At 42.4% G+C, this 26,609-nt stretch overlaps 1 protein-coding gene across 3 annotated transcripts in view; it reads left to right on the forward strand.

The window, feature by feature from the left end:
• LARP1 (La ribonucleoprotein 1, translational regulator) overlaps positions 1 to 26,609 on the forward strand; it is a 101,639-nt gene that overhangs the window by 71,377 nt on the left and 3,653 nt on the right. For 2 of the 3 annotated variants that reach the window (XM_077468376.1, XM_077468378.1), the window contains exons 5-17: positions 546 to 698; positions 4,075 to 4,224; positions 4,344 to 4,506; positions 6,343 to 6,487; positions 11,159 to 11,330; positions 12,298 to 12,470; positions 14,803 to 15,189; positions 19,624 to 19,747; positions 19,865 to 20,067; positions 20,810 to 20,916; positions 23,764 to 23,921; positions 24,007 to 24,151; positions 24,798 to 24,907. In XM_077468376.1, the coding sequence (XP_077324502.1) occupies positions 546 to 698; positions 4,075 to 4,224; positions 4,344 to 4,506; positions 6,343 to 6,487; positions 11,159 to 11,330; positions 12,298 to 12,470; positions 14,803 to 15,189; positions 19,624 to 19,747; positions 19,865 to 20,067; positions 20,810 to 20,916; positions 23,764 to 23,921; positions 24,007 to 24,151; positions 24,798 to 24,907 (2,190 nt within the window). The remainder of the gene's footprint in view (positions 1 to 545; positions 699 to 4,074; positions 4,225 to 4,343; positions 4,507 to 6,342; positions 6,488 to 11,158; positions 11,331 to 12,297; positions 12,471 to 14,802; positions 15,190 to 19,623; positions 19,748 to 19,864; positions 20,068 to 20,809; positions 20,917 to 23,763; positions 23,922 to 24,006; positions 24,152 to 24,797; positions 24,908 to 26,609) is intronic. The other variant, XM_077468377.1, reaches the window with a different exon arrangement.

The following is a 26,609-nucleotide window of genomic DNA, read 5'->3' on the forward strand; positions in this document are numbered from 1 at the left end:
CTGCAGCTCCTCAGGACTGGTGCAGTGTTAGCGCCGGTCCTGGGGAGCTGCAGGCAGGACTCTTTAGGCGAGGCTTCGGCCTAGTCCACAGCGTACAGTCCTGGTGAGAAAAAAAAAATCTATTTGACATTTTGAATCGATTTGACCTCTCAGCTCGATTCAAGATTTAATTTTAGTATTTTAAGTGTACGGTCTGCCCTCATGTAAAGCCCTGCGCAAACTGTTGGCACTATATAAATGCTGTATAATTTGTGAATGAGTCTTTGACCCGCCATGTACAGGCTTTGAGCTCATATGTTGCTATCATACTATACTAAAATACTTCTCTGCAAACAAACATGCTTCAGCACAAATAAGTTGATTTGACAGTTATGTCTTTGGTAAAGTCAACAAAGTCTGTCTGTGGAAATGTTCTTAGTTGGCTGGCGTGATGTGTTTGTCTGCAGGGACAAACCCTGAGAAGACAAATCCAAAGGCAGACAGAAGTAAACTTGTTCAAAAAAAATTTCATTTCTTATTTTCCTTTTTTATTCATTTTATTCCAGCAACTTATTTCTTCCCCATCACAGGAAATAAACACAAATGGGTTCCCTTACAAATTGAAATGAAACCTGAGGGACCACGTGACAAAACCACCTCAAGGAACAACCGCCAGAATGAACAGCAGCGTCACTCTTTGAACCGAAGCGACCCCAAAGGTATCAGCAGCCATCCATTCTAACACGTGGCTCACATCTCAGATGTAATCTCACTGTAATGTAACATGCATGTTTGTGACCCTGTGAAGCGACTTTCACTTGCAAATAGATGGAGGCACCATATCATTTCATTTGTTTTGCTGGAAGCTATTGGTTTGGTTAGTCATTTGGCTTAGGCTGGGCTCACAACTCTCCTCCCACATGGTTCCTCTATCTGGAAGTACTGGGTTTTGACTTTTGCTCCCAGGAATTACAAATAGGTATAGAATTTAGGTGGGAGTCAACAGGTGTCAATAAAAAAAGCAGCCTATACATGAGTCGGTCCCCCCCCCCCCCCCCCCCGACCAATGGATGGGGGAAAAAAATTGACCTGATTTTCCCCCATTCACACATTGGTTTTGGATAGGGGGGGTTGCTCCTGCTGAGCTATTGTATCCTGACAGCAGGGAGACTTCCGGCTGTCCAAATACACCGATGAGTGTGTATGCTCATCACTGGCAGCGTTGGAGAGGCAGATATCCAACAGGGCATATGTACAGAAGTCAGTCTGTGTAGATGCACTTCTGTACAACCACAGTGCCCATATATGGATCTTGGTGTGCAAATTACATCCCGTGGTATCACTCAAAATTAGACGCGCTACCCTTACCATACGTGCACCATATAAATATAACGAAACAATCCAACTTCTGTGATGTCCCTCCACCTTGTGTCACTCACTCCCAAATGCTCACCTAGTGTACTGACCTTAAAGTGGTTGTAAACCCTTACAAACCAATTTGACCTACAGGTAAGCCTAGATTAAGGCTTACCTGTAGGTCCAAGCAATATCTCCTAAACCTATATGGTTTAGGAGATATTTGCCCGAAAACGGGCACCGCTGTCTACGGCGCATGCGCCGTAGACAGCGGCGCACTGAGCGCGGAATTTCCAAGAATGGAGCTGCCGTGCGTGTCGACTCCCGTGCGCATGCACGGGAGTGACGTCATCGCGGCTTCGCCGAATGACAGCGGCGGAGCTGCGAGACGACACCAGCAAGATGGATGCGGCAGACTACAGGGGACAGCGGCGACTTCGCTGGCTCCTGTGTCAGGTAAGTGACACATAATGGGCTACTATGCGATGCATAGTAGTCCATTATGCTTTGCCTTTGCAGGGAATGGAAGAGGAAGTAAACCCATTAGGGTTTACTTCCGCTTTAAAGTCATAGGAGGATTTTAATATTTTCTAAATAAAACTGGCAGATCCAACAGTCTCCTTACTTGCTCATAAACTGCATCAGGGATATAGAGGGTTAATCTCAATCAGCTCCATGGATCACCACAACTCAGGAAGAAATGAAGTGTCATTCATAGCACTCACTGCATAATGTTTGTTTCCAATGTTAAAGAAAAAAAGTAGAACCCTCACATTTTAAAAAGCTAAAACGGGCAACAAGTGTGCACAATCTTCTGGCAAGAAGTACTTGACTCGGACTAATTGACATTATATACTCCGATCTTGATCCAGCGCTGTGTCTGTCTGCAGCAGCATTACACTTCTCTCCCCTCTTCGAACAGCAGGCTCTGCAGTAGGAGCCATTGGTTCCTGCTGCTGTCAATCAAATCCTGTGAGCAAAGCAGGGAGTATGTCCAAGCCATACTGTGTGTCAATAGATGCGCAGTGTGGCTTGGGATCAAACTGCATGAGTGCTGCCCCCCCGGGCAAGTGGCTTGATATGGGGCCGTTCAGAGAGGAGGTTGAGCCAGAAACATAAGCAGGGGACCCCAGATGAGGGAGATTGGGGCTTTTTTATGCAATACCATTGCACAGAGCTGGTAAATATGACCTGTTTATCATTTTTTGAAAAATAAATAAAAATGTACCGTATATACTCGAGTATAGGCCGACCCGAATATAAGCCGAGGCCCCCAATTTACCCCCAAAAAAACTGGCAAACTTATTGACTCGTGTATAAGCCGAGGGTAAGACATGCCTGTCCATCCCTGTGTGTGTGTCCGTCCATCCCTGTGTGTCCGTCCATCCCTGTGTGTCCGTCCATCCCTGTGTGTCCGTCCATCCATCCCTGTGTGTGTGTGTGTCCATCCATCCATCCATCCATCCCTGTGTGTGTGTGTCTCCATCCATCCATCCATCCATCCCTGTGTGTGTGTGTCTCCATCCATCCATCCATCCATCCATCCCTGTGTGTGTGTGTCTCCATCCATCCATCCCTGTGTGTGTGTGTATCCATCCGTGTGTGTGTGTGTGTGTGTGTGTGTGTGTGTCCAGCCTACCTGTGTCCCGAGCCTTTGTCCCGAGCCTCCGTCCTGTGCCGAGCCTCCTTGCCTCCGTGCCTCGCCGCCGTGCCTTGCCTCCGTCCCGTCCCGTCCCGTCCCGTGCCGTGCCTTGCCTCCGTCCCGTGCCCTCTTCGTTCGTCGGCGGCCATTGTAAAATTCAAAAGCTGCGCCGCCGCCTTCGCCTGTGATAGGCGGAACACTGAATTTCCCAGCAGCCTGTGTTCCGCCTATCACGTACATCGTATCATCCTCGTCCGTAGTACGAGGATGATACGAAGTCCGTGATAGGCGGAACACAGGCTGCTGGGAAATTCAGTGTTCCGCCTATCACAGGCGAAGGCGGAGCCGGAGGCGCGGCTTTTGAACTATAGAATGGCCGCTGTCTGTCTGCTCGACACGCTGATCGAGCGGGCAGACAGCGATGACTCGAGTATAAGCCGAGGGGGGCACTTTCAGCCTCAAAAAAGAGGCTGAAAATCTCGGCTTATACTCGAGTATATACGGTAATCCTTTACAATCGCTTTAAGTTTGAATACATTGGGGTAGCTCACACTGTATTGGTTCCTGCTGAACCAGTCAAATGTTGATACAGGTATGGACAGCATAAGTGCAATTTTGTGGTGAATGTTTCTCGCTATACCATGGGTATACCTGTAGCTAAGAGATCAGCACCAAAATAGGTAAATTTTCAGTGAGAGCATGTTACCTGTATAAAAAAAATATATATATATATATATATACTTGACACTTGTCTTTATGGATCATAGCAGTCAATTTCCATATTAAAGGAAAACTGCTGAGGGCATGGAAGGAGAAATTGACTACATATTATCTGGTGTATGAAAAGACATAGCTTTTTTTTTTTTTTTTTTTTTTTTTTTTTTTTTTTTAGATGTGCTTATTCACCTCTAATTTTAACTGCACATCTAAAGGGGTGCCTTCTTTAGTATACAACAATTTTGTAAAGGAGAGGAAAATATAATTGCAATACAGCTTTCAGGTGATTAAGGTTGGTGCTGCCATGTAGGTACCATGATTTTGAGCTATATCAGGTGGTATAGAGTGTTAATTTTTTTTTTTTCTTAACCTACATTCAGTTTGGTATTCGGATAACAAACAAGAGCGGGATTGGCCAGATTATGATGACACGTCTAGCGTGAAAAGCGAGGGTGCTGTCCGCGGTGGCTTTAGAGGACGCGGTCGTGGAAGAGGCAGAGGGAGAGGACGTGGCCGAGGAGGCATGCGTTGTAAGTCCAAAATCTAAATGGCGCTTACATTGGGGGAAAATAAATTGTCCTACAAAATTAACTACATATATTAATCCTTACAGAGAACTGTTCACTAATTTTATTTTATTTTTTCTTAGCACACTTTGATTACCAGTATGGGTACAGGAAATTTGATGGTTCAGATGGTCCTCGAGGTCAGAAATATCCCAGTAATATCACTTACTACTACGACAACATGAGCAGCTCAGATCTGTACAGTGTGGATCAGGAGCTGCTGAAAGATTACATCAAAAGACAGATGTAAGTCACGTTCTAGTCCGGCATGATTTCCAAAAATCTATGGGCACTACAGTTATTTTGTACTCTACTCCTAAGGCATGAGTCACCATAAGTCATCCACGTGTGTAAATTTTAGCTTGCGATTTTGAGTTCTCTATACTGGCTTCTTTCATCAATTAAGAAAACGGGCCCACTTACTTTGCAGAATGCAAAATAAGTATTGTACTAAAAAGCCCTGAACCTAAAACTGCATATAAAACCACAATAACCTTTATTTTAGGTTACTAAGGTTAACACAGATGCGTGCCAGTTAGGAAGTGAGCCTATTTCCCACTGTTGCCTATACTTTTTTTTTTTTTTTCTTTTTCTTTTTCTTTAAATCCTTTCAGGTTTAAAAGTACATGTCTTCTAAAACTTTAAAATAATGCTCCTTTGTGTTCTGGCCTCCCAAAATGCTTCTAGCTGTGGAAATTGGGTATGACTTGGGCCATGCCATGTAAAAGGTGTTTTGGGGTTGCTTAATCTTCTGAAAGTCAAAAGTTCATGTACACTGAGGGGATTTCTGTGGGACAAATGGTGGAGTAAAAGTGTCTAGCAGTTTATGGTGGCTGATTTACCTTTTTATGATTAAAAATAGTTTTTTGTAACAAAAAAAAGTTAAACAGTACAATTATGTGTAGAAGCTAGTGATTCAACTATAATTTCTGTATTTTTACGAAGTTAGGAGTGTATAGCATAACTGCGGCTACAGTCACAATGAACAACGTTAATATTTCAATTGCTTGCACATAGGACGTTTCAGTAACATAGTATAAAACAGAATTGGAAGAAACTGAAAAACAAATAGGCCAATTTACTTTGCTTAATATTATACAATAGAAGCACAAGTTAAAAATTTCGATTGGCTAAAGTCTGCATTTTCTTGACCACCCCATGTTAAAATTCTGATCAGATGTGGATTATACTCACCAGTGGTCCTGTTCTTACATGGTTAGCACAAATTTCTCCTCACATCAGTTCCTAGGATAGTAATCTGTAATCGGTAGCATATCCTTGCACAATTATGCAGAAATGAAAGGTGGAAGCTGCATGGACTTTGTAGCATGTGGCAAAAAAGGCAGCAGCAGTTTGATCATGTTGCATACATCTTGTTTACAGTACGTTTGTCTTTTGCAGTTGAGCTTCGCAAAATTCAGCATAAGAATTAAAAAAGGAACCCGTATTATAACTTTCTTTTTATCTAACCGGTTCTGTGTATTTCTGTTCAGGACTAAAATTGTCCAGGCCTTTGTCAGGTAGCATGCAATATTTGTAGTAAGAGTGAGATTTAGCCCCACCCACACACCCTCACATGACAGCATGGTGTGTACTGCAAACAAAGTTATGTTTGCTATATTAGCCAATATGTGTAACCTTTCTGACTGTGCTGTATGTTCTATTCTCTGAGCCAATCAAATACTGTTCTGTATGCGAAATCCAGCCATGCTCATTCTGCACCGTATGAATTATATTACATATGCTGCTCAATTCTACATTGGGGGCTGTGCTTTAGGTTTTATACTTCATTCCACTAAGTACCGTGTATTCAGTCTATCACAAGCCCTTAGGATGAATGTCTCAATCAATACATTTATAGAAAACATAAACAGCCACTTTATTAGAAATTTTATGCATGTGTTTACCCAGAGCTCAAACTTGGTATAAACCAGGTCTAATGGCTTGCAAGCCTTGGAAGCTGTCAGCTTCAGCTTTGGATGGGCTTAAGGGTTTGTAATCCCTGTGCTTCAGATGTAACTGTTGATTCTTTTAAAGATCTTCTTGTGATGTTTTAAATTATTTTCACATGTTGTCCTACAGAGAATATTACTTCAGTGTGGACAATCTGGAGAGAGACTTTTACCTGCGTAGAAGAATGGATTCTGAAGGTTTCCTTCCTATAGAGCTAATAGCCACCTTTCATAGGGTGCAGGCTCTCACCACTGACGTTGGGTTGATAGTTAAGGTAGGTTGTACTTAAAGCTATAATGGTGACAAAATGTATTTTCAAAAGGTTGCTTTAGGAAATGTAATTTAGACATTAAATATCCCTTTAGAAGCTCTACCATATTCCTGGGATAACAAAGGTATTCTGCTGAATGGGTTATCCCCTTCCTATTCACAAACTGTAGATTAAAGCTTAAAGTGATATATTACATTTTCAATTTTTTTAAATTAAAATAAACCTGTTATACTTGCCTGCTCCGTGCAGAGTTTTTTGCACAAAGCAGCCCGATCCTCCTCCTTGGGTCCCCCGCTGACACTCCTAACAAACTGTTGGCTATGGGTAGAGGTCGACCGATATATCGGCCGGCCGATATATCGGCCGATATTTGCCGTTTTTTAAATCGGCATCGGCCGATTTTGCTGATAAAAAGCCGATTTAGAACTACAGCGGGACTTTGAAATGACTTCTGTAAGAAGTCAGTGTGAGTTGCCTGAGTCGTCATAGCAACACTTTCCTCCTCTCTGGGCAGACTGCCAAGAAAAGAACTAAAAGATACAATGTTTACACTTCAATGAATGAAATCATCTGTGTGTAGAAGTTCTCAGTTTAACCATTTAAAGACTAAATCTTTTCTGACACTTGATGCTTACAAGTAAAAATCCTGTATTTTCTGCCAGAAAATCACTTAGACCCCCCCCCAAAAATTATATATAATTTTTTAGCAGAGATCCTAGGGAATAAAATAGCGGTTGTTGCAATATTTTATATCACACGGCATTTGCACAGAGGTCTTTCAAATGCATTTTTTGGGGAAAAAAATACACTATTTAAAAATAAAATAAAAACAGTAAAGTTAGCCCATTTTTTTTTTTTCGTCCAAAAGTTTTGACTACCTGTTTTTATTTAATATATAGGTATTTTTTTTATTTTTTTATTTTTTTATCTAAATCATACATACAAGTAAACTGATTGGAGGTTTGTTTTGTTTAATAAATGTTTAAATGTAAGAAATTTTCTGTATTTTCTGCTTTCACACTGGAGCGTTGATGGTAAAACGCAAGTTTTAGCGGCTCTTTACCATCATTTTAGCGGTGCTATTTGGCTGCTAGTGGGGCACATATAACCCAGCTAGCGGCCATGAAGCACTGCTGCCAAATCGCATTGCATGCGCTTTGGCAGTGGTGCCCATTCATATCAATGGGCAGGAGTGGTGGAGGAGCGGTATACACCACTCCAAACGTGCTGCTTGCAGGACTTTTTTTTAAAGATCCTGCCAGCGCATCGCTTCAGTGTGAAAGCACTCTGTCTTTCACACAGACTGCAGGGGAGCCATTTTGCAGGCACTTTACAGGCGCTATTTTTAGCCCAAAAGCGCTTGAAAAACGCCCCAATGGGAAAGGTGTGTTAGATCAAGGGGGATTAAAAAAATAATAATAAATAAAAAAGGAAAAAAATAAATAAAATAAAATCGGCCTAACAAATCGGTATCATATATCGGCTATCGGCCGCCATGATTTCTAAATATCGGCATCGGCCAGAGAAAAACCCATATCGGTCGACCTCTAGCTATGGGGATACCCAGAATGCCACCTGCTCCTTTCTCACTGGCTGACAGCAGCAGGAGCTAATGCCTCTTGCTGTGATGTCTGAGCAATGAGGAGGAAGAGAGCCTCTCCTCTTGTGCACAGCGCTGGATCCAGATCAAGCGCTCCTGGCTCCTTCCCTTTCCCTCAATGGTTCTTGCTGCTGTGTCTGAGCCAATGAGAAAAGAGCAGAGAGCCACTTCTCTAATGCACATCACTAGATAGAGATTGGGCTCGGGTATGTGGAGGGGGAGCTGCATGCAGAAAGTCTTTTATCTTAATACATAGAATGCATTAAGGTAAAAAAACTGCATATGCTACTACAGCTTGCAGATGGCAGTATGTCCATCGGATATGGATGAGATTATGGAGGGGTATGTGTGTGTGTGTGTGTGTATATATGTGTGGATATATATTATATGCAGGTTTACACACTCACACTCTCATTTCATGTTCATTTGTCAGCCTCTAATAAAACAAAGCAGGGTTTTTTTTTAAAATAAAAATGTACTTTAACTATGGCTGAGCAATAGTCCAGCAATTGCCGCTGCTATTAAGCTCAGCCTGATGTAAATGTGTCCTGGGATTGCCTGTGTCAACCAACGCTCACATGCGACCCGTCTGCTCTGTGTCCCTCCTTTTAGCTGTGTATGCACCGGGAAAAAAAGGTGCACATTATAGCTACACAGCCCGCATTGTGGGTTGTGGGTGCTGAAGCATGCCGATGCTGCCCCATCTTTTTCAGATACAGCTTTCCCGCGTGAGTGGGCTCCAATCCGTCAGATCGTATATGGAGAAGGGCTGGTGGAGAGCCACCAGACGGAGGACCCCCGTAATGGCAGCAGCACGGCACACCACTGCTGAGCCACGCTCCCTCTGCCTCCTGAGGTGAAGCTGTTCAGGTGGGGAAAATTCCCAAAGGAACCCCTTCCCCCCCCCCCCCCCGCATCTTACATGGGTTTTGGGCTGGAGGAAGCATGCAGCTTGACACAGAGGCAAGACTGACAAGCATGAAATCGGGTATGTGCTCTTGACAGCCCCCGGTGGTGAACTATAGGCATGACAACATTTACTTTAAAGGAGAAATACCCACAAGAATTAGAAAAATTCCTTAGGAATCTCCCTTACATTATCCAGCTGCAGGGTTCTGTGGTAACAGTCCCAATCTTCACCTCTCGCAGTGGGCTCCATTAAACCTTCAGGGACTGGAGCCCGCTTTTTATCGGGGGATCCACAGCTCTGGGCCTGTAAAAAGCACCCTGCCAGGAATATGGCTGAAAAAAACAAATACTGGATCCCGGGAGTTCAGCTCTCTAAAAAGAAATATTACAGGTAAAACCTTGTTTCTTTGGACGCGAGGCCTGGGTATCATTCAATTCGGTCTGGAAAAGACACTTTGAATGGATCCGGTTGCATGGCTTGCCCCAGTAAGGAATGGAATATTTCAGCAGAGCTCTGCACAGCACAGCACTTCTTTACTTGTGACCAACACCTAAGACACTGGTGAAAAAGGTACTCCCGGTAAGGGGAGAGGTTATATGGGGAATTGAACTTCCTGTTTAGGGTGTGCCAGTGTCAATCACCTGAAGGTGCCATATAAAACCCATACAGTAATTATTGTGGCTCTGTGTTCCGTGATGTACTCCCAAGAAAAGTAGTTTACAGGTAAGCTGTTATAAAAATCCTATTTTTTTTATTTTTGTTATAAATATGGCAATGTGCACCCATTAACTTCACAAAAAATAAAAATTCATAACTTGTGCTCAGTCATCTAGACTTCAGTAACCTTTAATAACAAATCGGTGCTGAAATACTCAGGCTGCACTGTCTTCTCTCCTATGGATCTTCTGCACTGCTGGTGGCTGAAGCCTGGATCCAGTGTTAGCTGATGTTAACCGGTGACCGGCCGCCGCAGTTATAGTGTGGCAGAATGGCTTCCCTGGGCGAGCCATCGTAGCTGTACGTCGACCCTTTAAGACGCTATAGGAGGCGCACGCCATTATGATTTAAAGAGTAAACGCAATTGGTTGATAATAAATGGTTTGAGCCGATCACTAACCAGGAGTGAAATAAGTTTGTTCGTAGTCTCTGAAAAATGGCCAAGAAATCATAAATTCTGCCAGGGTATGTAAACTTATGAGCACAACTGTACCAATAGTTAATGCAAAACCCTGTATACGTAATTTAATGTTTACACATTTTACAAAAATGTTACAAAATTTGATGAACATTTCATGCTGGAACTCAGATCCTAATAAAGAAATTCATCTTCCTGGTTCAGCAATGCAGCTTCCTATGTCACACTTCTGCCCTCAGCCAGAATCCACAATAGCACCTCTGTCCAGTGAGCAAGCATCTGACCCAGAAAGCAGTAATAGAAAGTGTGATATACATTCTTTTATTAAATGTTAAGGGGATAGATGCTCTCGGGTTTATTTTTTTTTGTCTTCTGTCCCTGCAATGGAAATTTAAAGTAGAAGTCCAGTCGAATAGGATCTACACTTAAACCTGCTCCCACCCCTATTCTGGGCCCTAAACGGCAAGCTTTAGCTTGGATTCAATTTTACTGGCCATTTAATTTAACGTTCCCTTTTTATCCTGCTCATCACTGCCACAGTAGGTGAAGGAAAATCAAAACGGGTAAAGTCCAGAGCATGAATACAGTGGAATTCTTCCAACTATTAAACTGTTTAAGATGATTTCCTCTTCCTGTTTTCTCAGGGCAGGAGGTTCTTGGAAATCTCCCCAGTGTGACATAGGTTCTTGATGGGTTTTATCCATTCCCTACTCTATATACAGCTTTAAAATTTTAGGGTTCAGGTATACTTTAAGCAGCTAGTACCAAAGTGATATCCTGACTAGCATGGTTTGTGTATCGCAAGAATAGTTTGCCATTATAGCAAATCTGCTGACACATATAACAGTAAACATATGTACTTTAATGTTCATTTTGGCAGTTTGTGTAAAGCTTTTCATTAAATTAATTTGGTTTTGCATAAATAAAGGCTTTGATATATATGAGATGTATATACGTGTGTGTATATTCATATATTCCTCTGGTTTCAGATGTGAATTTAACAAATGTTTTTTTTCCCTTAACCTCTAGGCATTAAAAGACAGTAAAGTGGTAGAAGTCATTGATGAGAAAATTCGTAGAAAAGAGCAGCCTGCTCTCTGGCCTCTCCTAGGCCCGGCAGCTGATGCTTCTCAAACTGACTTTTCCCAACTCATCAACTGTCCTGAGTTCGTACCCAGACAAGGATTTCAGAAGGAGACAGGTAGATTTTTGTGTGATTGTAGTGCTTGAATAGTGACTAAAAGTGGGGAGGTTGTCATGTTAAAAACACCAGTTCCAGGAAAGAGGTTGGGGCAGTACTTGTAATTTTGTTTTACCAACTGTCAGTACTGTGGATGGTGTGCCCCAAAATAGCATGCAAAAGGCTAGTCACCAGTAAAACAATAACTGAATTTAATTCTTTTTTTAAAAGTCGATTTAAGTGGATATGTCGCTAAAGAAATGGTCTGTAAAGCAAACTTGAGGCGTAGCTGTTCACGTTTAGGTCATTGCAAAATTAAATGGAGAAAGTTTTTTAACCTCCTGAATATGTAAATGTTTTACAGCTAGAGCGGTTTATACTTCTAATAGACTTCCACAGAAGCTAGATCAAAACCAATAAATTGCATCAAAATGGCTGGAAGTATTTCTAAATGCACAAAATATAACTGGCTATTGGTATTTGTAATAGATAACAATAGATTATTAATCCAGGGAATATCCGACTGCCTTAGGGGGCAGGCAGGATTTTTTTCTGGGTAGAAAAAAAATTGTACAATACCTTTAAAAAAAGCTCCTTGGCTTCCCTTTTTAGATCAGCTATTGGCTTTGGGTTGTGCAAGTTTTTTTTTTTTTTTTTTAAAGTCTCTTGTACCAAAACTCGATAAACGTGTATCTTTCAACCTATGTAACAGTAGAAAAGCATAAGGTGCAGGCTAAGCTTTTCTTTTAACAGAAAAGTCAAGGCTTGCATAACCTTTTCATCTCCCATATCTCTGGATCTAGTGATGGTTTTCATCTGTTTTCACATTGGCATATACAGTTTTTCATCAGAGTCTCGGTTTGAATTGCCAAGCTTTTCTCCTCTTAATCCACCTTTTTTGAGTGTCAAGGTTATGAATAAGCATATTCTAAGGGAGTACAGTACTTATTACCTATAGAACTTTAATCATTTCTATATCTATTTGCAGAATCGGCACCTGGATCACCGAGATCCTCCAGCCCTCCTGTGCCTTCAAAGTCAGAGGAGGTTAGTAACCTGAAGACTATGCCAAAGGGGCTGTCGGCAAGTTTACCGGACCTAGATTCTGAAAGCTGGATAGAAGTCAAGAAGCGGCCAAGGCCTTCCCCAGCCAGGACAAAGGTTAGACCAGAAATAGTCAACACATTGTGGACCAGTGCAGTCAAATTACCAGGCAATGTGCACTATTTACTGTTTATATTGTACTGGATCTAGCTTAACCACCTTGCGCCCATGGTACATCATAGGACATCCTGGACTGTCGGGATATATGAATGATGCCTGCAGCTACAGGCATCATTCAGCTAGTGTTCTTTTCAGCCAGTGATTCTGTGCACCATAAGAACGATCATAATGGCAGTTCAGCTGCTTGATCTTTCTTACCCTCGCCGGTGCTTCTCCGGGCTCTCCAGTGCAGTCGGTGACCCAGAGAAGGAATCTGCCAGCGCCGGAAGAGTCCTAAAGAAATCCGAGGGACAGATAATCCCCGTCAATCTGACTCTTGGAGGCCCGGGCGCTATGTTATGATGTCACATCCGGACCAGCAGAAGTAAACCATGCTGCGGACTCTGCAAGAGAGCCTGAGATCGCGTGGGTTTTTTTATTTTTATTTTTCGGCCTAGGCCCTGCCTAGAGGAGAGATGCGGGGTCTTATAGACCCCACATCTCTCCATAAAGAGGACCAATCATTCACTAGTCCTAAGGAATTTTTAGGTTCCTTGTAATAGAAATTAAAAATATCAAATGTTTTTAAAGGGAAAGTGTAAAAATAATTAAATTAAAGCACCACTGTCCCAGCATGCTCACACACAGAAGAGAACGCATATGTACGTTGTGCCCGCATATGTAAACGATGTTCAAGTCACACGTGAGGTATCACTGCGAAAGTTGGAGCGAGAGCAATAATTCTAGCCCAAGACCTCCTCTAAAATTTTACACAGGTTACCTGTTTAGCGTTACAAAGCACCGCCTACAGAGACTTTAAGTACCAAAGTTTGGTGCCATTCCATGAACGTACCTGATTTTAAAGCGTGACATGTTGGTTATCTATTTACTCAGCATAACATCTTTCACATTATATATAAAAAAAAATTGGGCTAACTTTACTGTTTTTTTTTCCCAAAAAAGCGTTTGAAAAATCTCTGCGCAAAGATTGTGTGACATAAAAAGTTACGACCGCTATTTTATTTCCTAGGGTCTCTGCTAAAAAAATATATATGCTTGGGGGTTCTGAGAAGTTTTCTAGAAAAAGATGATTTTTACATGTAGTAGCGAAGTGTCAGAAGCTGCATGGGCGCAAACTGGTTAACACTTGTCATGATTTGACTTTCATCCCTTGAGTTGTATTGGTAAACCATCTACCAGACTTATGAGGTTTTTAAAAGTTCATGTTTTAGAATATCACTACTTTTAAAATGCATCTCAAAGCCCAATTGTTTATAACACAATGATGTGAATTAAATCATGGTGGCTCAATATAGTAACGATCTGTCTTTGTGTGTTTTTTTTTTTTCTTTTTTCTTTTTTTTTTCTTTCTGTAAACCTTCCTCAGGAGATCATCACAATGCATTCCAGTATGCTCTAGCGATTGCACTGTTTGAGCAGTGGTCCCCTTCAGCATTGCTATTTGGAGTACTGTAGGTCTGACTATGCAGAGGATATTAGACCACTGCTCACACACAGCCTGCAGCCGTTTTAATCTGTGGCATACTGACAAGCACAGCAGTTTTCTGCTGGGGCTGGTTTACAGAAAGGAAAAAAGTAAGAAACGTACTATTTTGAGAACCGGTGATTTGATACGTTTTGGCATAAGCTACTATTGAGTTTTAATGATTACTCATTCGTTGTTGACAGAACTTTTTATTTGCTGCTATATTAAATAGTGAAAATCTTTCTTTTTTTTTTTTTATCCTTTCCTTTTTGGAGCTGTTGCAAAAGGACAGATTGCTCTAAATTTTAAGTCTTCACTGCAGTGCATTTTAATCTGAACTCTAGCCATGTTTTAAAAATTGCTATTTTGCCATCCTTTCCCCCATTCGTTATCGTTTTGGCATTTATTGTGATGTTATCTAATAACCCTAGGGTGTTGCTAGAAGGCAACAATCTCCTGAATGTCTAAACTACAAAAAACTGTGCTCAAACTACAAAATTGACAGAATGTGTGGTGGGTTTTTTTTTTTTGGGGGGGGGGGGGGGGCATTTCTTTCAAAATTCCTTTCTTGGCTTTGGTTGTAACTTTTTTGTTTGTGTGTTTTTTGTTTTTTTGAGTTGTGTATAGCTGTGCCTTGGTAATTTTTATATGTACCTCAGCTTTCATGGATTGTCAACTCCTGGTATGGATGAATGACTGTATGTTCTTCCAGTGGCCCCCGCTTCCCTTTTTCTAGCGCTAGGATGGTTGGCTGGTGTGTGTGTAGTAATGCCTTTTTTATTTTATCTTTTTTAATTAACCTAGAAGCCAGAAGATGTGAAGTCCCCACAACAGACAGTGACCCCTGCCGTGGCGCCTCAGAAACCCTCAAAGGACCAGGACGAGCCAGAGGAGCTGGACTTCATGTTTGATGAGGAGATGGAGCAGATAGATGGCCGCAAGAACACCTTCACAGACTGGTCAGATGAGGACTCTGACTTTGAGATCGACGACCATGATGTGAACAAAATCCTGATCGTCACGCAAACCCCACCTTCCTTGCGCAAGCACCCTGGAGGAGATCGCACAGGAAACCACACGTCCCGGGCCAAGATGAGCTCTGAGTGGGCCAAAGTGATCAACGATGGCCTGTACTACTATGAGAAGGATTTGTGGACTGAGACATTTGAGCCAGAGTATTCACAGATTAAGGTGAGCAGGGTAACGGTAGTTCATTTATAGTAAAGTCACGTTCAGGGTTGAAATAACCACAGAGGCCAATGCACCAAAATAAACTTATCGCCTTTTTAACCACTTGCCGACCAGCCGCTGTTGATGTAGGGCGGAAGATCGGCTCTATTGCGTGAATTGGCGTACCGGTACGATGGTTCATGTAACAGATGCAGCGGGCGCACACGGTCTGCTGGCCACCTGCGATCTCTCTCCCTCTCCCTCTCCCTCCCAGTCACTCCACTCCCCCCACAGTAAGGAACAACCCCTTTCCTACCAGTGTAATTTATACAGTAATCTGTGCATTTTTATAGCACTGATCGCTGTATAAATGTCGCTGGTCCCAAAAAAGTGTCCGCTCTGTCGACATCCTGTTCACTGCGATTGCTAGTAAATAAAAAATGCCATAAATCTTCCCCTATTTTATAGGCGCTATAACTTTTGCGCAAACCAGTATACAATGTTTATTTTATTTTTTTGCCAAAAATATGTAGAATGCACATTGGCCTGAACTTATGAAGAAAGTTTTTTACTTTTTGAGATAGATATAGATATAGATATAATTTATTTAAAGTGGCGCAGTGCTGTATCGCAAAAAGTGGCCTGGTCCTCAATCCTTCCGCTGAAGTGGCTAAAATATTATTTGGAAATAGTATGTGGGGGGGGGGGGGGGATGTTTTTGTGGAAGTTCCTCTGTAAGAACCTAGCTTTTTGAAACCGCAAGATCTTTATCCCTCTGCTGGATCAAGCAGGACCATAAAAATGCAGTGGTTTCTTTGCAATACCATATTTCTCCAGGAGATGGTGTCCTGAGTAGGCGACCTTTTGAGAGGTGGAAATCTACCTGAATAAAATGAAAGATCAAAGAGCACTGGAGTTCGGTGCCCCTTTTACTTCACTTCAATTCACTAGGCACACCTAAATAAAGGTTAAGGAAAAATATAATGCAACAAATAAAAATATAAACTTGCCCTATCTTAAAAGTGGACTGTCAGTCTTTATTTTTTTTTCCCCTGCCCTGATGTCTCACCTTTGAGAGAAAGTGGAGGACACAGTTCCCCATCTGTGTAGCCTCAACTGCACAGAATGAAGAATTGCTCTGCAATTGTCTCCCTGTTCATTCACAAATTGAAGTATAGTGAACAGTTTACACTGTGTTCACTCAGAAAAGGAAGAGGCTGGTAAATTGCGTATTTACCAGCCCCTTTTCTTACACTTTATTTTTATTTTTTTCAAATGATCTCCACAGCAGCGGCCAGCAGCACTGCAAGGGTGTCCTGGGAAGGGGAACTTGGACTGGAGGGGCTTTGTGTTTTTCCTCCTGCAACAGCTGAATGCTGACAGTAGGGAGACGATGAGAAGCCAGATTTTAACTGTTGCAGGAGGAAAATTCAGGGGATCTGTTCCGCTAAATACCACCCACGCTCCTATTCAGGTCCTGGGGGTTGTAATGAATGGGGCGTGATCTAAATGGTAGATCCTGAGGGGTACCATATTTGAGGAGGCAGCACTGTATGTTGTAAGAAAAACAAAGTTGGGCATTCCTTGTTCCTTCTGGCTGCAAGGTATACCAGGATTTGCAGTAACTCTGTGGGTTATTCCCTTGCCGCCGAGCGTACGTAGATGTGCGTACTCGGCTTCCGGGGGGTATACCGGGATGATGCCCGCACCTGCAGGCATCATCCCGGTACCGCTTTTCTGAGCGGGCGATTGGCTTTCCAGCCATAACTGATGCGGCTAAAAGCCGCTCGACTGTTATGCCGAAGGAGCGGGAGGGGACGCCCCCCCCCTCCCGCCGCTCTTACCAGTGCTCCCGAATGAGAGCGGCTAGGGAGGGACTGGAATGACGCCGTAAGCGGTGTCATTCCAGTCTCCTAATTGTAAACACGGAGGCGACGTTATGACGTCACTTCCCGTTTACTCGGCTGCAAATGGCGCTGGATTAAAAAAATATACGGTATTCAGAATCGCCGTTTTCGGCGATCTGAATACTTTGAAGTGTAACGGAGGTTTTTTAGACCCCCGATCCCTCCATAAAGAGTACCTGTCACCACCTATTACTGTCACAAGGGATGTTTACATTTTTACGTACCGTAGTTTGTCGTCATTCTACGAGTGCGTGCAATTATAAAGTGTGACATGTTTGGTATCCATTTACTCAGCATAACATTATCTTTCACATTATGCAAAAAAATTGGGCTAATTTTATTGTTTTTTAAAAATTCATGAAAGTGTCACTTTTCCCAAAAAGTTGTGTTTAAAACACGGCTGCGCAAATACTGCGTGACATAAAATATTGCAACAATCGCCGTTTTATTCTCTAGAGTCTCTGCTAAAAAAATATATATAATGTTTGGGGGATCTAAGTAATTTTCTAGCAAAACTTAACTTTAATTTGTAAACACCAGATGTCAAAAATAGGCTTAGTCACGAAAGGGTTATCTCATGTTGCCTCTGGCTGTTCCAAAAAAAATAATTTTAATTCTTGACCAAATTTTTATTTTTTTTATTGTAAGGAAAGGTTAACAAGGCTCATCTGTCTTCTGGTTCTCCCAAAGAACTGTACTCGGCATGTGACTGGATTGTGCTCTTTTTGGGTCAATGTGTGCTTGCTGGTCAGCTGCCCCCATGTCACAGCAGGTTCCAGGCCCCACTCTGCACACTGAACCCTCCAGCTGTGACTCCTCTATGGGCACATTCTAGGCCTGCACACTGGGGGTGGGACTATACTGGACATGAGATGCTAACAAACTGTGGAGAGGCTCATTGTACACCCTGACCTCTATATACCACAGATGAATTGCCACACATGGTACCCTTCTACAGATAAGTATCATCATTGAACCATTAACACTTTAAGTTTGATAGACTAGTGGGATTGGTCATGGCAACAGAACTCTTGTCCCTTCTGTCCTGAGCAGGTCGGTAGTTTGTCGATGTTTACATGATCTGTTTAAATAGGTTTCTTTTTTTGTATTCTTGATTTGTTCTCCTGGGATGTGAAAGGTGATTGAGAATTGTGGGCCTTTGCCTTTTTTATGCCTAAATGGAGAGCTGTGCTGCATAGGTATCGACGAAAGAGCCTCTTGGGTTCGTTTAAAAAGTACTTGGGTTAATGTATACCCCTCACACTACTGATCCACAGCTGCCTTCAGCCAGGCTAGCATTTGAGGACAGCAAAGATCGGTTGCGCAGGAGCTAGGAGAGGGGCAATTATTTAATTTTGCAGAGATTCCCTCTTAAAATTTTTAAGCATTTTATGGGTAAGATTATTCATGCCCTTTCAGCAGATCTGCCATGCAAAAAAAAAATTGTGCTTTCTAGCTTTGTGTCAAAGCCAGAAGACACCTCAGTCCAAAAGCTGAAACTGGGCACACAATGGTTGGACAGAGGTTTTAAGAAAGTAGTGTCAGGGCTGCTTAAATGAATCAAATGGATGCTACACTAGACTCTACCAGTGTAAAGCACTTTGTTTTTAAAAGTTAGTTTCTTGCTCAATTATGGTCCAAATGGCTTTTTTTCTCCTCTTTGGGAAATTTAAAAATAACCCTACCTATAGCCATAGGATAGCATTCTGTAGAAAGGCAGGTTTTAGTCCAATGCTCACCAAAGACTGGTTCTCTCTGAGGTCGATGTGGTGGATGTATTTCTTTACCCTGGAGTCATTTACACCAATGCTTTACAGTAGTAGCCACTGTGTGTGTGTGCGTGCGCACTATGCATCTCCGTAGAATGACCAGGGCCCACTCTGTCAAATTGCAGGCGGTTTAAGGGCAGAACATGTTCTGGGTATGGTCTGGGATAGAATATGTATATAAAGATTTTTCAAGTCTTTCCTGGGGTTCATTGCTTTGAACACGGGTGTCTTGACAGGGACTTTTATAAGCTCATCTATTCATTTTTGGTTGGATCTTGATAGGTTTGCTTTTGGGTTTGAAGCAACCTCTTGCACTGGGGCCATGAGGCTGTCTCTGCAAGGAGTGCAGTGCCTCTTTTAATTGCTTGGGCACAATGCCTTGTGTGAAGATGATCAGACTTCCAGGTCCTTTTCACACGACAGGAAGCATGAGTTTGGTGACCAGACTGTAACAATGCGTGCACTCTGGCTGACTTGGTGCCAGTCCCCAGGAAGAGTGAGGTCAATTTTTGACAAGTCCTGTTTACCCTGCTTAAACTCTGACCCCTACAAAGACAAGACCCACATACCATTCTCTGTTTAGTTAAGTGGGTTGAGTTTCTATACTAATGCTTCATCAGACACACCTTTTGCACAGTGTATGTAATCCCTTTTCCTTAAATTCATAATAAAAACTGTGAAAGACACAACCTTATTTGTAAATGTCATTTATATACACAGCCTGACTGCCATTTTCATATTCAGTTTTTTTTTTTTTTTTTTTTTTCTCCCCATTTCAGCAAGAGGTGGAGAACTTTAAAAAGGTCAACATGATCAGTCGAGAGCAGTTTGATACCTTAACGCCAGAACCTCCAGTTGATCCCAACCAAGAAGTTCCTCCAGGACCCCCAAAATTTCAACAAGGTAATAGTGCCATGCAATGCTTTCCTAAAACACTTAAATGCCCTTAATGTTTTCCTAGTTAAATACTGATGTGTGGCCATCTGATGAATGAAAAACCTAATCTCTCCTGACTCATAGTTCCCACAGATGCCTTGGCGAACAAGCTCTTTGGTGTCCCTGAACCTTCCATCGCCCGCTCCTTACCAACCACAGTCCCAGAATCACCAAATTACCGCAATGCCCGAACGCCACGTACCCCACGCACCCCCCGGTTGAAGGATCCTACGCTCACGCCTCGGTTTTACCCTGTGGTGAAGGAGGGACGATCGATCGATGCAAAGGTAATGAAGCACAACCAATCGCATAGCCATTTACCAAATTAGGTGTACATATAAAGTTGCTGGAAGGTATGGGCTGCAATCTCAACCTACTAAAAAAGCAAAAATTGTGGTTATAATGCCTTTGTGCATGGGCCTCTAAAGGATAAGTTAACCTGTCAAAAAAAAATGCTAATTTTTGCAGGTAAAAAAATGTGGCTTTATTTATTTCTTAGGAGTCTGTAAAACCTTGCACCCGCAATCGTCAGATCGTGGGTGTGATTCCAGGATCCTGCAGACAGTCACTGAATTGCAGGAAGGCTCAATGAACCAAGAGCTCTCACCAGCGCCCTCAGTTTGAGAACTACAAGCCTTCTGCTGTCTGTGCAGCCAATGGTACTTGTAGTTCAATAACTTGCTGTAAATGATGCAGCTGCGTGGGCGGAGCCCCACACTGCCACTCTGTTTTTAAATTGGAACAGCGGGTGTGGGGAGAAGTAAATATTGGATGTAACAGGCTCCTAAAGGTGAACTTGGCCTTTTAAATCTTCTCAAGCTTGGCTTTTATAGAAAGAAAAACCTACCCTGATCATGTTTACCCAAAAGCCACAATGTATAAAATAAGGCTGTGTACCTTTTTTGGCACTTTTTTTACGCATAGTGAAGTTCACTTTAATGCATTTTATCCTATGAATACATTTCAGTTACCTTTTTTTTTTTTTTTTCTTTCTTTCTTTCTTTCTTTCTTTCTTTCTTTCTTTGTCAGACACCAAGAAAAAGGAAAACACGCCACAGTTCTAATCCACCCATGGAGTGCCACGTTGGGTGGGTGATGGACTCCAGGGAACATCGACCTCGTACTGCCTCTGTGAGGTAAGCTGGCAATAGATAAAGCACTGATAAAACAAAGCTTAAGCCTGGTACACACAGGCCGAATAGCAGGTGGCATTGACTGGTTCAGCAAACGCCAACATTTGGCCCATGCGTACAGCAGCCTGTCCGACAGAAGCTGGTCAAACGTCCGGCTTCTGTAGAACGGATATGCCAGAAAAAACATCTGCCGAACGGCATCCTATAGGTGCTCGCAGCCAATGGCCCCTTGTAAGAACACAATAGCTCAGTGGCGAGTTTGCTTCACTAAAATTGCCTAGTTGGTACAGGGGCCCCTTCCAAACTCACTGTGTACCAGGCTTTAGTAATGGTGTTCCTGCTTCTTAAACTGAGTGTTTCACAAATATGCTTGATAGGCCTGCAAATGGAAGATGGTTTAGTAAAGAAGCAGTTTACATGGTGATTTCAAACTATAAAAACATTGCAATGCTCTGTGCAAAAGCTTACTAGAGCTAAGCTCTAGGAGCTGTCACCTATCAGTGTCCATCAATGCAGCCTCATCATTTCACATCAGTGAAGGAGGAAAACTAACTATAGTTTATTTAGCAAAAAAAACAGTGTTAATTACCACCAAAAGAAAGCTCTATCTGTGTAAAAAAAAATATAAAAATTTAGTTTGGGTACAATGATGCATAACCGCGCAATTGTCGCTCAAAGCGTGACAGCGCTGAAAATTGGCCTGGGCAGGAAGGGGATAAAAGTGCAGCGCAGGGCACCGAGAGAAGAAGCCTTGCTATGTGCAGCTGCCACGCAAAGGACAGATCTGTGTAGGAGCCACACGGGACTCTCATACTCCTGGCCAGACTGACAAATGTCAGTTCTGCAATGAGCAGCGCTAAATATGAGAGCAGCATCTGGCGGGGGGGAGCTTGGCTTGCTCACCTCTAATGCAGGCAGTTTACACGGACATGTGACCCAGATTCTGATAACAGCTGGCGAGAGGGTAGGAGGTGGCAGGGATGGAAATCCCGAACACATGTGATTGGTTAAGGATGCGGTGGCCCCATTCCTTAACGACCAATAATTGCCAGAATTTTTTTCTTTACATTTCAACTGTTAGCAGGCAATTTCCACTAACAGCTGAAAGTACCGAGCCCTAAGTTATTGGTTTCAGCTATTGGGGCATTTGCATGAGTCCCTATACTCGTGCAAATGCTTGGTATCGGCACCAATACTAGTATTGGTGCAACCCTGCTTAGAATACCTTTTTTTTTTTTTTTTTTTTTTTTTTTTTTTTCATAACCTCAGATAATCATATCCCCCTACTTCTAGTGGGTTTCGGTTTCTCCCGAGACCTTAGCAGTCTACTCAGACCATATTCTATTGCATTTTCTTGGGCACCTCCTAGCAGCAGAAGCCAGGCAGGGCATGATTAACTAAGTCAACCCACATTTGTAAGGCAGGGGGATACGGTTTCTTCCAACAGAGAGCAATAGCCTTTTTTGCATAGAAAAATAAACGCACTAATACTTTCTAAGCAGTACCCAAGTCTTCCTCATCTGTCACCCAGAAGACACCTGGCAGGGGTACATATTGGGCAAGGCCAGTTTAGTTTCCATAAAGGAAGTAACACAGGAACAGAACTGACGTATTTTGGAGCATTCCCAGATCATAGGGGAAAATATTTCCCATACCATTGTGGCACTTAAATCATTCAGAGAACTCCAACTTGCCCATCTTTCATACACGAACCAGAGTAAAATTTGATGTAAATAGTTAATTTGGCTTGCCTTATCTCCTGCCGCTATAACCCCCGTTAATTGAGCGCTTAATATTTCTCCCCAATTCTTGTCTTGCAATGTAGGTATATCAGATTGCCATTGAGATTTAACCTTGATCATATGGGTATTGGACAAGGATAGCAACAGAACAGTACCTGATGACCAATTTAGAATGATCGGTATCATACAGCAATTTTTCCAATGATGAGGGCTGAAGTTGGACACCCTGCAGGCCAAACTGCGCTGCCACTGCATGCCCTAATTGTAGATTGGAGAAAGGTGCAGCCCTCAGGGTCGCAAAAGATTTAAAGATCCCAGAAGTAATAACTGGTGAGCATATTTAAGTCCAGCACAAGCCCAACACTGCACATCTGGTAGCTGGGCAAGCTCCTGCAACCCACCATTAAACCACAAGGGGGCATTCGGAGAGGAGGCAAGAGCAGAGCCTTTCAATTTTCTATTTGCATATGTGAAATTTTATAGGACATCCTCAGAACCTCTGCCCCTATGGCGGCATAGGATCCATTCCTGTACAGTAAATCGGTGCTTCATAGGACTGCATAATGGCACCTTGTGCTGTTACTTTAGGCATTTTCTATGTCGCGAAAAAAAAAAACTAGTTGGGTGGCTGAATTTTATTCAACCTTGGTAGAGATGTCTATTACTTCTGAGGACAAGGTCCTTCATTTTTTTAGGATGCCTGGGACTCAGATTTGTGATAAGGCACATCCTTCTTTTTTTTTTCCCCTCCATGGTTTCTTTTGTTCATGTCATATTTTATGTAGGTATTTTTTATTATGGAACTCTATTCCACTTCACTTTCATGTCTGTATATTATAATCTTACTATTGTTGCCCCCCATGTTTTGTAACGGTTTCTCAAACTACAGTAAATTATTTATGGAACATTAAAATGTCAAGTGTACCTTACATCCATTTGCTGAGGTGAGCAAGTGCTCACAGTTGGCTTGGAAGAATTTATGAAAGTCACTAAATCAAAAGGCATAAAGTTGAATTCCAATAGTAGTGAATCTAGGCTAATGGCATTATGATCTATAGGGACTGTTGAAGTACAGCTGTGAAAATTATCTGTTTTTTGTCTTTTACAGCTCTAATGCTAGCCCTTCTGAGGGGGCTCCAGCCTTGAGCAGTTTCGGATGTACGCCTCAGTCTTTGCCAAAGTTCCAGCATCCTTCCCATGAACTGTTGAAGGAGAATGGATTCACTCAACATGTTTACCACAAGTACCGCCGACGTTGCCTTAATGGTGAGAACTTGCCACTGCTAAATGTTCAGGTTTTATTTGCAAGGCCCTCACTTGCAGACATCTCACTGCTTTGTTCGTTCCTTAGAGAGGAAACGGCTAGGCATTGGCCAGTCCCAGGAAATGAACACGCTTTTTCGCTTCTGGTCTTTCTTCCTTCGAGATCATTTCAATAAGAAGATGTATGAGGAGTTTCGTCAACTCGCCGTAGAGGATGGAAAGGAAGGATACAGGTAGGTGACCAACTAACTGCATGACTGCCAAAGCATATGTATGTTCAGTTTAAGTGGTTGTAAACCCTTACAAACCACTTTGACCTACAGGTGAGCCTAGATTAAGGCTTACCTGTAGGTCCAAGAAATGGTTCCTAAACCTATACGGTTTAGGAGATAGTTACAAAAAGACAGCCACCGCATGGGCCGTAGACAGCGGCGCACTGGGCAGGCCGCGGCACTCGTGCCGGCTCCCGTGCGCATGCGCTGTGAGTGCCGACTCCCGTGCGCATGCGCTGTGAGTGACGTCATCGCTGCTCCAGCGAATCACAGCGCCAGAGCAGCGAGACCCGGAAGACACTCCAGGATCCATGGCAGCGGCAGACATGAAGACAGAGGACCGCTTCGGGGCCTTCCTTCTCGGGTAAGTTATTCATAATGAGCTAGTATGCCTTGCAGGTTTTATTTATTTTATATTTTTATCCCCTCCATGGGTTTACAACCACTTTAATTGTCCAGAATTGTTCTGTCTATTGAAAGATAACATTGCAGCACTCTTAGTTACTATTGCTTTTACATTGATCTTCTGTTGCACTGTCACATCTCGCTGGACAAAATTCTGAACTTTAATTTTTTTGTTGCTCTAACGCTGGGCATTTCTCATCAGGTATGGTTTGGAGTGCCTTTTCCGATACTACAGTTATGGTCTGGAGAAAAAGTTCAGAGTGGACATTTTCCGAGACTTCCAGGAAGAAACCAGGAGGGACTATGAAACGGGTGAGGTTTATAATATAATATTTAACAATTGATAGTTTTTCCTACATATAGTTTTACACATACCCATCTTATTAGTATTTTTTTCGGTAATCTTTCTAGAAGATAAATCTGTGTGTCCATCACATAAGACAGGGATGTAGAAGAGAAGACATCATACAGTTTATAACCCTGGGGGCCTATATTTGTAAAAACGGAATGCTGTACTGTATCACATAATAGAGGAAAGTACAATAGTAATGGTCAGACAACACCAATATAAGGTTAGCCAGATGGTGTCAAATATACGCATTGTTTTCTAAAGTAAGTGTGTTTTTGTGAGTGAAAGACATCTATTTGCTTCAGATATCCAATCCTCTACATTGGTAGGGGTATCCATAAGGCCCCTTTCACACTGGGGTGGTGCGGCCGTCGGCAGTAAAGCGGTGCTATTTTTAGTGGAGCTTTACCGTAGTTTTAGAGGTGGTCTGCGGCCGCTAGCGGGGTGTTTTTAACCCCCCCTAGCGGCCAAAAGGGTTAAAACCGCCCGCAAAGCACTGCTTCAGCTGCCCTTTTATAGCCGCACTGTCCCATTTTGATTTCAATGGGTAGGAGCGAGGAATACACAGGTCCAAAGATGTGGCTAGCAGGACTTTTTGTACCGTCCTGCTAGCGCAACACGTGAAAGGGGCAGTTTTTTTTCAGACGTTATTTTTAGCGCTGTAGCGCCTGAAAACCGCCCCAGTGTAAGGGTGGGTCCATCACTAGATCAATACGATTAAGAGTTTTTAACTACTTAAGGCCCGGGCCTCTTTTCAGACTCTCTTTACAAGTTGAAACTTTTTTTTTTTTGCTTGAAAATTACTTAAAACCCCAAAAGGATACCCCCCCCCACGCCCTAGAGAATAAAATGGGGGTCGTTGCAATACTTTCTGTCACACCGTATTTGCGCAGCGGTCTTACAAGCAAACTTTTTTTGAAAAATATATTTTTGAATTAAAAAAAATGTTAGCCCATTTTATATATATATATATATATATACACACACACACACACACACACACACACACACACACACACACACACACACTCATACTTTAAAATTGCGCCCGCTTGTGGAATAGTGACAAACTTTTATCCTTAAATCTCCATAGGCAACATTTAAAAAATAATTCTACTGGTTACATGCTTTGTTACAGAGGAGGTCTAGGGCTAGAAATATTGCGCTCGCTCTACTGATTGCGGCGATACCTCACGTGTGGTTTGAATACCGTTTTCATATGCGGGTGCTGCTCACATATGCGTTCGCTTCTGCATACGAGCTTGGCGGGACGGGGCATGTTTAAAAAATTTTTTCTTTACCTTTTTATTTTTACACGGTTTAAAAAAAAAAAAAAAAAATTGTTTCACTTTTAGCACTTACAAGGAATGTAAACATCCCTTGTAATAGAAAAAAGCATGACAGGACCTCTTAAATATTTGATCTGAGGTCAAAAATATCTCGGATCTCATATTTGGACTTAAATGCAAAAAAATAAAAAATTAGGGCATTTTGAAAAAATAACATAAAAAAAGTGTCTTTTAAGAAGTATGAGCAGAAGTGACGTTTTGACATCGCTTCCTTCCTGCTATGGTATTATCTCCATACCTAACCATGACAAGGACGCAATCGCGTCCATTGCTGCCGAAGTCTCCGGATCGCGGCGGAGGGAACCGTATCGTGTGG

Source organism: Lithobates pipiens, unplaced genomic scaffold, assembly GCF_037356315.1.
Source record: "Lithobates pipiens isolate NorthernLeopardFrog02 unplaced genomic scaffold, aLitPip1_a1.2 Scaffold_8, whole genome shotgun sequence".
In the NCBI taxonomy this organism is placed as follows: Eukaryota; Metazoa; Chordata; class Amphibia; order Anura; family Ranidae; genus Lithobates; species Lithobates pipiens.